Source organism: Tachyglossus aculeatus, chromosome X5 (assembly GCF_015852505.1).
Source record: "Tachyglossus aculeatus isolate mTacAcu1 chromosome X5, mTacAcu1.pri, whole genome shotgun sequence".
Taxonomy (NCBI): Eukaryota; Metazoa; Chordata; class Mammalia; order Monotremata; family Tachyglossidae; genus Tachyglossus; species Tachyglossus aculeatus.
The window spans coordinates 6,909,989-6,927,771 of record NC_052097.1 but is presented as its reverse complement, the minus strand read 5'-3'; the positions used below and the strand labels follow the sequence as shown (position 1 = coordinate 6,927,771).

General features: G+C 44.7%; 1 protein-coding gene and 1 non-coding gene across 2 annotated transcripts in view; one reads left to right on the top strand and one right to left on the bottom strand.

The window, feature by feature from the left end:
* Nucleotides 1-14,875, top strand: part of FGF2 (fibroblast growth factor 2) — a 66,330-nt gene extending 51,455 nt beyond the window's left edge. The window contains exon 6 of the mRNA XM_038769190.1: nt 11,682-14,875. Coding sequence (XP_038625118.1) covers nt 11,682-11,867 — 186 coding nt within the window. The 3' untranslated portion in view covers nt 11,868-14,875. The remainder of the gene's footprint in view (nt 1-11,681) is intronic.
* On the bottom strand, nt 2,950-3,087 carry LOC119947774. The gene has a single exon (XR_005456570.1). It is a non-coding gene; the product is annotated as a small nucleolar RNA SNORA7 (small nucleolar RNA).
* Nucleotides 14,876-17,783: the final 2,908 nt, after the last annotated feature.

Sequence of the window (17,783 nt, the reverse complement as noted above, 5' to 3'; positions counted from 1 at the left end):
AGTAAATACGATTGATTGATTGATTAAATGCATAGACAGGTGAATGCAGTAGTGGGGGAAATAGGGTATGGTGATAAGAGCTGAGTTGTGGGAGGCTTTTTGGAGGAGATGTGATTTAGGCAGGACTTTGAAGATGGGGAGAGTGGAGGGCGATAAGATACAAAGAAGAGGGTGGTTCGAGGGTGGGAGTAAGAGGACAAAATTGTAGATTAACAGGACATTTAAAAAACAGCCTTCTGTGACCCTGCCATGGGACTTGTATTTGGCTTTTAAGGCAGTGCTGTGCATGCCGTAAGTGCTCAATAGATACCATCGATCGATTGATCAGCCCATCTGTCTCTCCCTTGCCAAAAGTTAAAGGGGCACTTGTATGGAGATGAGTTCTTCCTGGAATCTGGGTGAGCGGCTTGCCCACAGTTGGCAGCTTCCCCCTTGCCCCCCACGCAGGCTTGAGACTGAGCCTCCTTGCTCCCTGAGTCTGTGCCTTTTGCATGCCTATCAGGGTTGGTTTCCAGTGCGCCATCACCTCCCTCCCCATCCACGGGGACCTGCCTGCCTGCCTTAGTAATTATCAGAAGATCTCAGTCTCTCTCGATGGTCTTGGATCTAATTTTCTGAGCTTCCACACCACAGATTGGACAGCAGACAACTTCTGAAATGTGGGTAAAGAATTTTAGTTTTTTTTCTCCCCCCCTCCCCCCACTCCACCCAGGCAAAAGTGCCTCTGCAGAGACAGATAAAAATGAAAGCATAATTTTTTTTCCCTGATGGGGTGCATTTACTTGCTGTTCATAACCCTTTTTACTTAATTACAAAAGCTAATTTCAAGTCTTTGATTCGTGCAGTAACCGCATAAACTCAAAATCCAGAACAGGAAGTCCTCAGACTTAAGACACGAGTGCTTCCTGAGCAGAGTGGGACTTGTCAGGCAGTGACTATGGACAAAGCACTGTACTACATACAAGGTAATCAAGTCAGACACAGTCCCTGTCCTACATGGGGCTCACTAGAACAGGTATTGCATCCCCATTTTACAGATGACTGAGGCCCAGAGAAGTGAAGTGACTTGCCCTAAGTCCCAAAGCAGGCAAGTGGCAGGGCTAGGATTAGGTCCCAGGTCCTCTAAGTCCCAGGCTTTGGGGCTGTTTCCTCTAGGCCATGCTGCATAATGATGATGATGATGAGAGTGTTATTTGTTAGGTGCTTACTATGGGCCAATACCCTTTAATAATGATGGCATTTGTTAAGTGCTTACTATGTGTAAAGCACTGTTCTAAGCTCTTTAGTAAGCGGAGTAGATGTAAGATAATCAAGTTGGACACAGTCCCTGTCTAAATAGGAGGTGAGAACAGGCACTGAATCTCCACTTTACAGATGCAGAAACTGAGGCCCAGAGAAGTGACGTGACTCTCTAAGGTCATACAGCAAGTAAGTGGCAGGGCCAGGATAAGAACCTAAGTTCTCTGTTTTTCCCCAAAATAATGTTTACTGAGTGGTGCCCACTGATTAGTAAAATAAAAACAAGACACTTAATACACTCAAGAAGCTTAGAAACTTTAATGGGGGAAGCAGGCATAAAATATTTACCAAAAGAGTGACTGGAATTCATTCAATTGTATTTATTGAGCGCTTACTGTGTGCAGAGCACTGTACTAATCGCTTGGGAAGTACAAGTTGGCAACATATAGAGATGGTCCCTATCCAACAGCGGGCTTACAGTCTAGAAGAAATAACTGAATGTACAATTCACATACAGAAGTGCCGAGGATGGGTACAAATAAAGCGGGACATCCAAGTGGAACCGTCCTAGAGGTAAGAGGAGATGGAGAGTAATAATAATTATAATAATTGTATTTGTTATTAATAATAGTAATACAATGATAATTATAATAATTGTATTTGTTAAGGCACTGTACTAAGCACCGGGGTAGATACAAGCAAATTGGTTTAGACCCCATCCCTGTCGCAGATGGGGCTCACAATCATTTTGCAAATGAGGTCCAGAGAGGTGAAGACACTTGCCCAAGGTCACACAGCAGACTAGTGAGGCAGCTGGGATTAGACCCCAGATGAATCAATCGTATTTATTGAGCGCTTACTGTGTGCAGAGCACTGTACTAAGCGCTTGGGAAGTACAAGTTGGCAACATATAGAGACAGTCCCTACCCAACAGTGGGCTCACAGTCTAGAAGGGGGAGACAGAGAACAAAACCAAACATATTAACAAAATAAAATAAATGGAATAGATATGTACAAGTAAATAGAGTAAAAATATGTACAAACATATATACAGGTTATTCTAACTCCCAGGCCTGTGCTCTATCCACTAGACTATGCTGCTCCTCTGTTGGCCAAGGCTGGAGAGCTGGGGCCCAAGGTAGAGCGACTCCCATAACGGAACCTTGGGGAACAACCACAGTTGGGGAACGAGACTGAAGAAGGGGGTGAGAGGTGGGAGGACAAGCATTGTAGTGGGGTAGTGCTGTGCCAGCAATTCGGAGGCCTGAGAGTGTTTCCTGCAGTGGGGTCTAGGGGAAAGAACACCTGGGTTCTAATCCCAGCACTGCTACTTGCCTGCTGTGTCGACTTAGGCAAGTCACTAAGTTTCTTAGTACCTCAGTTTCTTCATCTGGCAAATGGAGGTTAAATGCCCAGTTTACCTCCATTTTAGACTGTGTGCTCCAACCAGGTGGGCCAGGGACTGTGCCCTACTTGACCATATTCATTATCTTTTCTTGTCTTATGCTGTCGACCCATAGCAACTCAGTGGACACATCTTTCCCAGAACGACCCACTTTCCGTCTGCAATCGTTCTGGTAGTGTATCCATAGAGTTTTCTTGGTAAAAAATACAGAAGTAGTTTACCATCACCTTCTTCCACACAGTAAACTTGAGTCTCCGCCCTCAACTCCCTCCCATGCTGCTGCTGCCCAGCACAGGTGAGTTCTGAATTGAAGCAGATTGCCTTCCACTCGCTAGCCACTGCCCAAGTTAGGAGTGGAATGGGTAGGCCTCTGCTGGACTCTCCCTTCCATAGCTGAGGCTGGTAGAGTACTGGAAATTCTCCAGGTGTGATCCTGAGAGGGGGATTCATTATCTACCCCACTGTTTATCACATAGTAAGCATTTAACCACTAAAACCATTTTTTTTTTATTCAAGGAGGAGGGGTCCACAATGTCAGACACTCCCGAGACAAGGAGAGAGCCCATTGGAATTGGCTATAAGTGACCTGAGAGTGCCCCTTCAGAGGAGGGAAGGAGCTGAAAGCCTAAAATTGTGGACTTAATTCTAATAAAGTTAATATATAAAAAATACAGTACAGTAGTCTAATTGGGCACGTTTACCCAGGTTTATCTATCCCTTTTAGGCAAGCAGAACAGCAGGTAGGTAAATACAGAAGAGCAGTGGAGTTATTTCTTTGCAAAATCCCTGTGGGCCTAAAAAGGAGAGGCTGAAGAAAATGGAGGTAAGCCCAGAAAAGTGACAAGCAAGCCAATGCAGAATGGTAGGAAGAGAGGAGGGTGGGAGAAAAAAGAGAGAAAGAGATGAGAAAGAGAAAGGAGGTAGGGGAGAAAGGCAGGGAGAAGCAAAGGAGAGACCATGAGGAGAAAGAGAATGGGGAGACAGAGAGGAGAGAGAAGAAAGGAGTGAGGGAGGAAAAAGAGAAGGGAGAGGAGAGAGAGACAGAAGATGAGAGAACAGAAAAGAGAGTGGAGCTGGATACAAAAAAAGGAGAAAGGGGAGGAGGAAGTGAAAGAAATGGAAAGGGGGAAAGAAAAAGAGGTGACAAGAGAAGCAATAAGGGGGGGAGAAAGAATAAAATGGAGGAAAAGGAGGGAGTGGAGAGAGGCAAAAGGAAAAAGCTAAAGCAGAAGAGAGGCAAAAGGGAGAAAGAAGAGGAAAAGAGCAGAGGTAGAGAGGCTGAGGAGAAAGAAAAAAGATGGTGAGGATAAAGAGAGAGAGAAGAGACAAAGAGGAGGGATGGGGAAGAGGAGAAAGGGGAGAAAGGAGAAAAAAGAAAGAGGAAAAAGAGGAGTAACGAAAAGGAGGGGGAGAGGAAAGAAGGGAGATAGGAGAAAGTGAGGAGAAAAACGAAAGGAGAGGGAAAGACAAAAAGAGGGAGGGGAGAGAAAGGAGAAAGAGGAAAATGAAAGGAAAATAAGACAAAAAGAAAGGACAGGAGTAGAAGAGGAAAAAGAGGAAGAGAAAGGAGAGGGGAAAGTGAGAATGAGGAAGGAGAAAAAGTATAGAGGGGATAGAGGAAGGAGGAAAAGAAACAGGAGAAATGAGAAAGGAGAATGACAGAGGTGGGAGAAAAAACTGATGAAATGAAAATGTGAAAGAAAGGAGAAGAGGACAGGGTAGAGAGATTGTGACAGGAACAAGAGTAGAGAGATGAAAGAAAGAAGAAAAATAGGAAAGGACAAAAGTGGAGCTGAGAGAAAAAGAGGTAAGAAAAAATAGGAGAAACGAACAATGAGGACAGAGTGAAAGAAGTGAGAGGAATAAAGGAGATGGTAGATTAATAAGAGGATAAAGAGAAAAAGGCAAAAATGGAAAGGGGAAGCAAAAGACAGGAGGAAGAGAAGTAATTAGGAAGAGGAGAGAGATAGAGGGAAAGGCAAGACAAGTAGGACGAGTGAGTAGAGAGAAAGGGAAGAATACGGACAAAGAGAACAGGAGAAAGAGGAAAGAGAATGAGAAAGGGGAGAAGATAAAAAGAAAAACACAGGAGGAAGAGAATCAATTGATGAATCAATAGTTTTTATTAAGACTTACTGTGTTAAAGCATTCTACAAGTCCTTGGGGAAGTACAAAACAGTAGAGTTTGCATCACCTTTAAAAGATGGGGATGAGACTGTGAGCCCACATGGGACAGGGACTATGTCCAACCCAATTTGCTGTATCCACCCCAGTGCCTAGTACAGTGCCTGGCACATAGTAAGCACTTGTTTCCAACTTGTACTTCCCAAGCACTTAGTACAGTGCTCTGCACACAGTAAGTGCTCAATAAACACGATTGAATGAATGAATCAACTTAATAGCATAATAATTATTATTATATGTGATCCCTGCCCCACAGGGGGCTTACAGTCTTTAGGGAGAGACTAACATTAAAATAAATTACAGCTAGGGGAAATATGAGAGTATAAGGATATGGACAGAAGGGACTGGGGTGAGTATCAACATGGTGAAGAGGAACCCAGTACACGGCCTAGTGCAGATGGGAGGTAGGATATGGGAAATGAGGGCTTACTCAGGAAAGTCATTTTCAAGATGTGATTTTAGGAGAATTTTGAAGATGAGGTGAATGGAGGACTGTCGAGTATAGAGGTGAGAGAAAGTAGATGGGAGAAAGCAGGATTGAAGAGAGAGAGGAGAGAAAGCAAGGAGAAAAAGTAGAAACAGGAGTCAGAAGAGAAGAAGATAAATCTGAGACAGAAAAAGAGGGAGAGAAGAGAATGGGCTAGAAAAGAGAAAAATGAGGAAGAGAATTAAGGGAAAGAGTGAGAGGAGAGGAAGGTGAGCAAGGGGAGCGTAGAGGAAAAAGGTTAAGAATTGCAGGGAGGAGAGAAAGGACGAAAGTGAAGACAAAGAATTAGGAAAGGGAAGGAAGAGAGTGAGAAAGGAGTGAAAGGGAGAAAATGCAGAGAGAAGGAGAAAGTGAAAGTAGAAAGGGAAAAGGACAGAGGAGGAACAAAGAGTATGGAAAGGAATGAGGGGGGGAAGAGAAAGGAAAGGAAAGAAAGGAAAAAGATGAGGAAGAACAGAGAGAAACAGGAAAGAAAAATAGAGAAAGGGAAAAAAGTGATAGAGGAGACAGGATAGGGTAGAGAGGAGAAATATAGAGGAAGAGAAAGAATTAGAAAGGAGAAAAGGATGGGGAGGGGGAGGAGAGAGAAAGGGAGAGACAGGAGGAAGAGAAATGAGACAAAGAGGCGAGATAGGAGAAAGAGGGAAAGGTACAAGTGAAAGAGGAAAAGGAGGAAAGAGAGAAAGATGGGGGAGCTTTTTCTGGCAGCACATCACCAAAAGGGAGTTGTGTGAAGACCCCAGCAGGATAGCACGGGAGCCACAGCTGAGGCGGCGATTGCCTGTTTACCTGGTGGGGGGGACCCCTTGGTAGCCCACAGGCATCTCCTTGCCCCCGGCGGCCACAAAGCTGGGCACTGAAGGCGGAGCCTGCGGCCGCTGCCCTCATCCACCAAGAGCAGGGAGGAGGGCGCGCTGCAGTGCACACTGAACAGATCACAGGGGGCGCAGGAGAAGTCAGGTAACACTTACCTTCTACTCTGGTCTCCCCAAGACAAATCCTATGGAAGAAGCCTGAAGTGCTGTACAAGTCCGAGACGTCATCAGAGCTCAAATGGAAAGATCAGGACCTTAGAGGAAGAGAGTAACTCTTCAGAAACAAATGAGATCTACAACAAACAGAAACTCCTAATCCAGCGCTGGTATTTACTGAGTGCTTCCTATGTGCAGAGCACTGTTCTAAGCACTTGGGAGAGTACAACAGAATTAGCAGAAATATTCCCTGCCCGTGATGACAGCTCACCCTCTCCTCTCTCCTACTACAACCTAGTCTACACACGTCACTCCTCAGATGCCAACCTACTCACTGTGCCTCCCTCCACCTCATCTCTGTCTCCCATCCTCTGGCCTGGAATTCCTGCCCTTCTTCATATCCAGCAGACCACCACTCGCCCCATCTTCAAAGCTCCTCCAAGAAGCCTTTCTTTACCCTGACCTAGGCACTTGAGTCTGTACCCCTTAAGCACTTTTGATACTCACCTCACCCCCAGTGTACATAACCCTATACTCTTCCCCTTCCTCGATATGTAATTCATTTCAGTGTCTCCCCCTCAGTCTGTAAGCTCCTTGTGGGCAAGGATCATATGCCTATTAAGGGCAGGGAATCTGTCTGCAACACTGTTGCACTCTCCCAAGCACTTAGTACAGTGCTCTGCACACAGTAAGCACTCAATAAATACTACCGATGATGATCATAACTACCAACTTGATTGTACTCTCCCAAGCGCTTAGTATAGAGCTCTGCACACAGGGAGTGCTCAATAAATACCACTGATGGCTTGATTAATTGAACAGAAGGAGTGGCTTTCCCCCTTTGTTGGCAGAAGCCATAGGGCTGGTGAATGAGTCTCTCTAAGGCTGAGTCACTCATCCCCATGTACTATATAGTGGAACACTATATTGGGCCTGTGGATGCTGCTCCAACAGATTAAGGGTGTAACGCCCTGAGGTGGGGTCTGCATACGCCTAAGTGTATTACCCACCCCTTCCTTTCCACCTGCAGAGGCCCTCATAAAGAGGAAAGTACCTCAGTAATTTGTCTAGTTTCTCCACCTCTTGAGAAGCCCTTGTCTTTTAGCTCCCTCACAGGGAGCTTGGGAGACTGACAGAGGAAATAAAGGCATCTTGAATTCTATGGGGACACTCCTAAGTCAAGTTATGCCATCTGGAATGTCTTAGCACCTGGACATTGACAAAATGGTTGAGGAGAAAGAAAATAAGCCCAACTGTACAATGAATTTCCTTCCAGTTGAATGATCCTGGAAAGGTCTTTTCAGTTTTGGAAAGGAGGTTTTTAAAGTTAGTTTTCCCTTAGCATTCTATGAAGGTTCAAGAAAGCAGGTATGAGGTGGAAAGGATGGACAGATGTTGGCTAAGGAAAAGTGGCTTACTTACCTTTTTTCTGGTTTCCATTTCTGGGTGGAATATGAATTAGAAAAGTTCCAAATCTTATTTTTTTTTTTGCCAATCCGTAGTATTGTCATCATGAGTCTGGAAATTGTATCCAACCGATGCCATGAGACCCTGCTGGAAAGGTTTACAGTCAAGTTTTGCCAATCCAAATAATCCAGAAAAACTCCGGTGACAGCTCCCAGAAGTCCCTTGGGAGAAGCGTGCTATGTCAAGATAAATCTGGTTAGCCAATTTATTTCCAAATACCTTTAGAAACACTGACTGAATGGTCTTCTGATTGCAAATAATACATTCAGGATAATAATAATACTACAATTGTGGTATTTTTAAGTGCTTACTGTGTGCCAAGTACTGTATTAAGCACTGGGGTGGATACCAGATAATCAGGTCCCACATGGGGCTCACAGTCTAAAGTAGGAGGGAGAACGGGTATTGAATCTCCACTTTGATTTGAGGGAACCGAAGCACAGAGAAGTGAAATTACTTGCCCAAGGACACACAGCAGATGCGTGTTAGAGACAGGACTAAAACCCAGGGCCGCTGATTCCCAGGCCCATGCTTTTTTCACTAGGCAACCCTATTTCTCTGTTGAGAGGATCCAAGAGGAAGGGTCTTCTTCCTCCTCAGCTTGCTGAAAAATCGTTCCGGGAAGAAAAAGTGGGTGAAGTGTTTTAGTCCAGAATGATATAGCAGTTCCTTCAATCAACATTCAGTGGTATTTACTGAGCACCTCCTGAGCATCAATCATTATACTGAGCGCTTTTCAACACTAGCTAATCAGGAGACCAGACTCAGTCCAGAAATTCATTCATTCATTCGGTCGTATTTATTGAGCACTTACTGTGTGCAGAGCACTGTACTAAGCGCTTGGGAAGTACAAGTTGGCAACATTTAGAGACGGTCCCTACCCAACAACGGGCTCACAGGCCAGAAGGGGGAGACAGACAGACAACAAAACAAAACATGTGGACAGGTGTCAAGTCATCAGAATAAATAGAAGTAAAGCTAGATGCACATCATTAACAAAATAAATAGAATAGTAAATATGTACAAGTAAAATAGAGTAATAAATCTGTACAAACATCTATACAGGTGCTGTGGGGAGGGGAAGGAGGTAGGGCGAGGGGGGATGGGGAGGAGGAGAGGAGAAAAGGGGCTCAGTCTGGGAAGGCCTCCTGGAGGAGGTGGAACTCTCAATAGGGCTTCGAAGGGAGAAAGAGAGCTAGCTTGGCGGATGTGTGGAGGGAGGGCATTCCAGGCCAGGGGGAGGACGTGGCCCCGGGGGTTGACGGCGGGACAGGTGAGAATGAGGTACAGTGAGGAGGTTAGTGGCAGAGGAGCGGAGGGTGCGGGCTGGGCTGCAGAAGGAGAGAAGGGAGGTGAGGTAGGAGGGGGAGAGGTAATGGAGAGCCTTGAAGCCGAGAGTGAGGCGTTTTTGCTTGATTCATAGGTTGACAGGCAGCCACTGGAGATTTTTGAGGAGGGGAGTAACATGCCCAGAGTGTTTCTGCACAAAGATGATCCGGGCAGCAGCGTGAAGTGTAAAAGTGGGGAGAGACAGGAGGATGGGAGATCAGAGAGGAGGCTGATGCAGTAATCCAGCTGGGATAGGATGAGAGATTGAACCAGCAGGGTAGCGGTTTGGATGGAGAGGAAAGAAATGATCCTACGTTATCCAGGCCCTAGACAGAGGCGGGAATTAGAAGGAGTGCACTGGAAGGATCAGATCCCTATTTCAAGTCCACCCTTCCCTAGGGCCAGTGGCTTGCATGCTTTACTCACCCAAATGGCAGGACTCTGGGCAGAGAGCTCTCTGTGACCCTCTCACTTTTCCCCAACCCAAATCCTTAACTCACATAAACTGAGGAAAGTAATGAGAAAACATCTTCCTTTCAGAGTAAAGAGAAGTAGCATGGCTCAGTGGAAAGAGCACGGCCTTGGGAGTCAGAGGTCATGGGTTCGAATCCCAGCTCCGCCACTTGTCAGCTGTGTGGCCTTGGGCAAGCCACTTAACTTCTCTGTACCTCAGTTACGTTATCTGTAAAATGGGGATTAAGACTGAAAGCCCCACATGGGACAACCTGATCACCTTGTATCACCCCCAGTGCTTAGAACAGTGCTTTGCATATGGCACTTAACAAACACCATCATTATTATTATTAAAAGCAGTTCTTTTACAGTGTGGTTTGACTGTCTTTATGAGGGTCTTTAGAAAAAAAGGCTTTGCTCTAGATTTCAAACCCTTAACTTTCCTGCAACATTGAATCCCCTCCAATGTTCTTTAAAATGATTGTTTGCTGTTCCACAGGGAGAAGTTGCTCTCTGCAAATATTGGGTTTCTGAGTGCCAATACTGTTGCGGGCATACAAGCGCAGATTTTGTTTTTTACACTGTTCTTTTAGCTGCAGAAGACCTTGGGAGGGGCTAGAGGAGCCTACACAGTACACAATTGTATTTGATCAAAATATGATTCTTTACTTTTTCCAAAGAAGGCTATTCCCCTCGCTATTTGTATAAAATTGGAGAACAGTAAAACCCTGGAGGAGCAAGGAAATATAAATGTTTGCCCATTTCCTAACTGTATGTATATACAAGCAAACTAAATGGGAGGCTGAAGTAATTTTGAATAATGATAATAATTGTGGTATTTGTTAAAGGCTTACTGTTCTGAAGTCAAGTGGGAAATTTAAAGATGGAGAGAACAAGGGCAGGCCCGACTGTTGAGCTCCTAAGCATCTGGCTTTGCTGAGGAGAAGACTCTGGCTCAGTTCCCTGCGGGACACAATAATGAAGTTTGTTTTCCAGGGCAGGGCATGTGTTTACTAAACAGAAAAAGCTGAGCGCACCAAGCCCTCGGTCCAGCCCACAAGGGTGCCCCGGGATGGCGGAGGGCAGGACAGGGCTCTGAGCGCACGCGAGCCCCCTGCCCCGCTGGGCGGTCATCCATGAGGGCTGGGCCGCCAGCCCCACCGCTGGGCCCACCCGAGACAAACGGAGGCCCCGGAAGGGAAGCTGTGGATCTTTTATCCTTGGAGTGCTCCTCAGAGAGGCTGACAGCACAGTGAAGGATCCCTGCCTGACCTCGGTTTCCTTGTGCAAGTCTCTGAAAACCGTGATGGCTTGTCTCCCTGAAGCTTACAGCCTTGTCCCCTTAAGACAGTAATGACAGAGGGGGCCAGATAGGCACGACCCATTCGTATATCGTTTCATTTATAATCGGGGGAGGAGTGAAGGCCTTAGAACCGAGTGGTTGTGACTTATTTTTAATTATTAAAAACTGGGCCAACAGGGGTCAAACAGCTCCTGGCAAGGGAACAGGAGACAAGTTCTTAATTTTACTTCTGTTAAGCAGTTGAAAGGACGAACAGACCCAGAGAATAAACTCATACATTCTGTTACTAGGACTTAGTATTACTCATGCCAAAAACTAATATAGTCCACATTGTTTGTTCTACATTAACTATCACTGAATGACTGGAAATTTGAATCTTAAGTGAAATGAAATACGCTAGTGATGGATGACGTCTGCCATTTTCCCTAAAGGACTTGGGGGGTCCAAATCTTGGTGGCAAACAGCTTCAGCCACTACAGTGGAAACTACTTGTGGAGAAAGAAACTGGGCTTGGGATTTCTGATGTATCATCCCAAGCAAGTGCACTGCACTCAGTAGGGGCCTAATAAATACTGAAAAAGTTGCAATACTCATGCACCACTTGTGGGGGTGATTTTTTTTCAAGCCAAACAGAATTCTACTGTGACACAAATATTGTAGACGACACTTAGGTTCATTCATTTTCTGGGTCCCTCATCTAAATCTCTGACTGCCTCTCTCCCACCCCCTATAACAAGGTTATGCTTTGGTCTGTCATATCTCCCGACCTGGTTCTACCCTCCCAGATCCCGGCAAATTATTTATCTGGATCACAGAAATACTAATCCTTTCTTTTGGTTTCAGAAATGGGCAACCGAAGAATGTTTCTTTTTTGAACGCTTGGAATCCAACAACTACAACACATACCAGTCCCGGAAACATTCCAATTGGTACGTGGCACTGAAACGAACTGGACAGTGTAAGCTCGGCCCCCAAACGAGACCAGGACAGAAAGCCATCCTTTTCCTCCCGATGTCCGCCAAGAGCTGATTGACTTTACCTGGATCACCTAACTCTGACACCACATCCATGGGAGGTAGCTTACAGTGGAAACACGAGCCTATTTTTGTGGTCAGATTTGGACAATATTAAACAAAATAGTTCCAAATAACCTTTAGGAATGAACCAACAGTAATTACACCCATTGGGCAAATATGAAAGATAAAGTATTTGGGAAAAGCTATGTAGAAATTTTTAACTAATAACCACATCTACTTTCTACTTGGCAAATCCTACTTAGAGTTATGATTTGTGCTTTATGTTTTGCTTTTTCATAATGGACTCTAAAGGATGTGCTTTTTACAGGAATATTTACCCTTAGAGAAATAATATAATAATAATTATAATATATCCATAGATCTTAGGAAAAGAAGTAAATGTTCAATCATCACCAAAACAAAAATCCTTTAAGAAGGCACATGTTAGTTCTAGATGTAACACTTTTAAATTATTAATACACAAATGTGAATTATTACAGTCCTGCTCTACGTTCCCCTCCCTGCCCTCTGGCTCATTCCTTGTCGCTATTTCCAGAATCAGCCAGTGTAAACTGCTGGACCTCCTCTCAATCATCAGCTCCTTCTCTGTCTCCATAAGGCATCAGTCTAAACTGTTCAGGTAGCAGATCTGCACTTTGTCCCACGCCCTGTTGAGGTAGCAGATCTGCACTTTGTCCCACGCCCTGTTGACCAGGCCACTGAGATTCCTCTACTCATGCGTGTGTTGACAAAATTCAATTTTGAAGAAGGAAGGCCGCAAGACAGAGGCTAGACTCGTCAGGACTTCTCAGAAGCTCCCATTTTAAACTCAGAAGGGACTTGAACTCTAACTCGATTCTAGTCTCTGCAGAAACCTCCCCAACTGCCCTACTTCCGGGGGGAACTGAAAAACGTAGGATAGACTACCTTAATGAGGAGTGTGTGTTTCAGCACTCATCTCAGGAGTTTTTCCACTGAGGAGGCCTCCGCTATGTGCAGTGGTAAAAATCACCTTCGAGGCACAAAGCTTTAAAATGGTTGGCGTGAGCAAGCTTGGTTCTTGCACTTCTAAGAATGAGAGACTGCTGGATTATCTTCAGTTCCCCCAAAAAATAACCGACTCTACAAAATGATTTTTTTCACATGACATGAACGATAACAGCGCTGTCCTGAAATGGCTATTCTTGGCAGGATTTTCAACCCAAATAAGACACATGGCTTTATGTGTTTCTCTCTCAATCATATTTATTGAGCGCTTACTGTGTGCAGAGCACTGTACTAAGCGCTTGGGAAGTACATCTCTCCCCTAGTCAAGATGGTATGATATAACTTCAGCAATTTCCCATGTTGCTTCTTGTCTAACATCTATCATTCAGTCCCTGGAGGACTTGCATGTAAGTGTCCACACTGAAATAACCCTTTCTGGGACAGATCCTGAAATATGGAAGTGTGGGACAGCTGCAAATCAATCCATTTGAAGGATGTTTTCCCACATCTCTGGATAATCTAGATAACTATAACTCAAGACTGTAAACTCACTGTGGGCAGGGAACATATCTACTGACTGTTGTACTGTACAGTCCAGTGCTCTGCAAACAGTAAGAACTCAATAAATAGTAGAAAAAGGACCACTAACTATTAAGTGATCAAGCATGCAAAAAATGAAGTTTGTATACATGATCGCTAGAAGTAAAATTTTAAGTAAAACTAAGCTCAGTTCCTCTGTACAGCTTTATGAGAAGGTGCTTCTGTGGGTGCGGTAGATATTAGGGTTCTAATTAGGGTTTTTAGGGTTCTATTAGGGTTCTAGTTTGGGTGACTGTTGAAACCCACCAGTAAGATCGGTCTGTCCGATATGAACTCCGTTCATTTCTCTGCAGCCTGAGTGATCAAATGTCATTGGTGACTGTTGAAACCCACCAGTAAGATCGGTCTGTCCGATATGAACTCAGTTCATTTCTCTGCAGCCTGAGTGATCAAATGTCATTGTAGTACAGAAGACCGCATCCACCTCTGCTCATCACCTAGCAATGTCTGTCATTTCTTTTTCGTTTAACATTGTATTTTGAGGGAATCTCAGTCTGCCAAGCTTCAGGATATTGTATGCAGCAGAAAAACCGAGGAAATGTACTCCAAAAGATCAGTTTGGTATACCGAAGTATCACATACACAGTGTCCTTTCCTCTAAATTCGGACCCGCTCCGTAATTGGAAGGTAGCTGGCAGGCCCTTAGAAATGTTCCAATCTGGGTACCCATTGGTGACCCTGGCTAGGGAAAGTCTGAATTCCTTCTGTTGACTGGGGCCAATGTCAGGAGGTGAACCAGCAAGCCTAGGTGCCAAGTCCAAGGGGAGCACTGGGGGCGGGTGGCTGAAAAAGCCAGCCTGTTGGCCCTCTGAAGCCTGTGCCCTCCCCGTCAGTGCCCCCTCCAATCCTACTTTTGCTCAACTCCCCTCTTCACAATGAGAAGGTGACACCTGAAAATCCCATGAGTATTTTCTCTGAGGCTGCCTCTCCAACTGCCACCTAGAGTTAAAACCCAAAACTTGTTACTTCCCCTCCCCTCCTAGGAAAAGGGGCAGTGGGGTCAATGTTCCTGGGCACTTTCCTTGGGGGTGGGGGGACTGCAAGCAGATTCCCTCAAAGCTGTTCGGGAGGAAGGGTTTTCCTTCGATAGAAACTGCGTGGGGTTTTAGTCGATGGGGTTCAGAAATTGATTGAAAGGAGGGAAACAGCTCCTGAATGTCTGGAATTATTGTTTTCCCCATGTTTGCTGCTAGTTGACTAGTTAAAGAAATAGGGGATTCTTAAAGAAGCTGCTATAAACAAGACATATTCTGTATAATCTTATATTTAACCAATGTATTCTACTTTGAAGTGTCACCTTAAAAACCACCTTGTAGCAATTTAATCAGCAAATATATTATGGATGTATTACAGTTGTATTCTTCAAATGATATATGTAAAGTATAATTGCTTTTCAAGCTCGAGTGAATAAATAGATTTATAATTTTAACTGGGCTCATGTTTCTCTCTCTCTCCTCATTTCCCCTTTCCTCACGCGAAAAATCTCAGGAGCCCATTTGAGCACTGTTTCTCTCTTTCTTTCTTTTTTTTTTTTTTTAAGGTTCTTTACCTTTTATTGCTGTTGGTGGCAAATGGGGTAACCTCAGAGAAATGAAGAGGTTTTCTTTTTTTTCCCCTCATTAAGACCTGGGTCTACCCAGCAGTCACTGTTGTAGATACAGCCGTGTACCACCCTAACTCACCTGCCCAGACACTTTCAAAGCCTTCCAGACAAGAATAGTCTCAGTCTGGAGCAGGACTGGTCACCCATCCCTAAAACCAATTTTCCCAACTTCCCTCTCAGGCCTACCTCTCCTGTTCTCTGTCTCCCCCTTTTAGACTGTGAGCCCACTGTTGGGTAGGGACTGTCTCTATATGTTGCCAACTTGTACTTCCCAAGCGCTTAGTACAGTGCTCTGCACACAGTAAGTGCTCAATACGATTGATTGATTGATTAACTTTCTCATCTCTGTCTATAACACTGCCATCCTCCCTATCCCTAGATTCCTCACCGTCTTTCAACTAACGAAGGCCATTTATTGAGAGCAAAGTCGTGGGCTTAAATGCTTAGGAAAATACAGTAAAACATATGTTCTCTCCCTGCATGGAATTTACAACCTAATCACTCTGAGACAGTTTCACACCATATTAGTTAGTACTCACTAATACTCACATGTACATTTTAAAAGTCAGTCCCTAAAATGGACTTCATTATTTTTAGAATTTCTTAACTACAGACTTATTGGGAAAAAGCGTCTCTGAGATCTGAAAACCAGTATAGTTTCCTACCTGTCGTAATTATAGTTTAAAATTATATTCCCACAATATCCAGGCAGGAACATGAGAAATCCAAAACAACTGCACAGTAAATTGGGAGTCAGAGGATCTGGGTTCTAATCCCAGCTCCCCCACGTGCTTTCTGTGTGACCCTAGACCCTAGGGAAGTTAAGTGCTCAGTAAATACCACTGATGGATTCATTCATTTACTCAACTGCTAAACACTGCCAGTTCTTCTGACAACACAGTTCTGGACCTGCCCTGCCTTCTCCACCTAAAGAGGTTTTCATTCTGGTTCAAGCTCTTATCATACCATGGTTGGACTTAGGTATCAGCCTCCTTCTTGGTCTCCCTGCCTCCGGCCTCTGCCCTATCCAGTCTTCGGGACATGCTGCTGCTGGATCATCAACAGTATTTGAGTGCTTACTGTGTGCAGAGCACTGTAGTAAGTGCTTGGGAGAGTTCAACAGAGTTGGTACCCACGTTCCCTGCCCACAGTGAGCATACAGTCTAGAGGGAGCTTATCATGGAACTGAAGTGGTGCTCAGCACACATCTCTCCACTCCTCAAACACCGCCACTGGCAACTCATCTCTCTCTGCATCAAGCAGAAACGCCGTGTACCATGGCCTCCTCCACCAGCTCTCTCCACCTGATAAAGATCGGTTCCCTCCCTAGCTCCTGCTCTTCTCTCCATCCCAACTGACCATCTGCCTGCATCTGGCTCGTGACTCGCCTGCCTCCAATCTCTCCCTCCTGCCAGTCCATGTCCTGGAACTTCCTTGCCCCACAGATCCACCGGACTGCAAGTCTTCCCATCTTCAAAGCCCATTTAAAAATCGCACCTCCTCCCAGCAGCCTTTAACTCACGACACCCTCAGTTATGTTAACCCAATGCCACCCTTACCTACTTAAATATTCTTTTCGATCCTCGGCACTCATATACCTCTGAATTTTTTTTGTGTGAATTTAGTTCCATTATCCAGCTATTTCACCCCATAATTTGTTGTACTTGTCCTTACATCCTGTTTTCCCTCGTGCTCTCACTCTCTGTAAACCATTTCTTTTAAGATAGAACTCAAAAGACAATTTTAAGCATTTTAAGATGATGAGCCCCATGTGAGACATGGACGGAGTCCAACCTGACTACTTTATAGCTAACCAAGTGCTTAGTACAATGCCTGGCACACAGTAAGGGATTCACAAATACCATTAAAATAAAAAAGAAAGGTTTCCTGACTCCCAATTCCATTCTCTTACCACTAGGTCATGCAGTCAAGCCCAGACATTTTAGTTTCGGGAGCTTCCCTGAACTTATACCCACAGCAGTATATGGTGCTGTGCCTCAGCTAATGCTTTTTTAAAAAATGATACTTATGTCTACTGATATTGAACAGTGGTAGAAAAGAACAGCGGCAGTGGGCAAGAGATTCAGTCGAAGACATGAGGTCCATGAAAATCCAGCATGGCAACTTTTCTGGACCCTTGCCAGTCAAGTACCCACTGCTAGACACCAGTGGTTAACGGGATGGGTTTGTCCTACTTGCCAGCAAGGCCTGCATTTGGATTGTTTTTGCAGGAATGGTGACAGTTCAAGCCGAGCCATCCACACTCCACTGCCTGGTCCCCTGAGCCGCAAGACACACATTGGGATTCACCTGGTATGAAAGAACAGGTGCAGTCTTGCATGGCCTAGTGGAAAGAGCCTGGACAACAGAGGACCTGGGTTCTAATCCCAGCTCGGTCCCTTGCCCATGGTGTGGCCTTGGACAAGTCCCTTAAACTTATCTGATTCTCATCTGTAAAATGTGAATTCATTATCTATTCTCCCTCCTACTTAGACTGGAAAGTGTGTTTCAATTGAGCAGAGATAATGGCAGATGTATTTAGAATAGGTAATGACAGCTATTAGCACTGACGTCTCTGCTCAGTATATGGTGCCTTTTTGCTGAACAGAATGTAAAAGGGAACATTTTGAAAATAAAGTACTGCATTTACATGTGCAAGCCAAAAAATCTAATTCAAAACCTTTCATTATTAGTATATGCATTGCTATTTGGTCATGGAACTCTATTTGCTGTATTTCT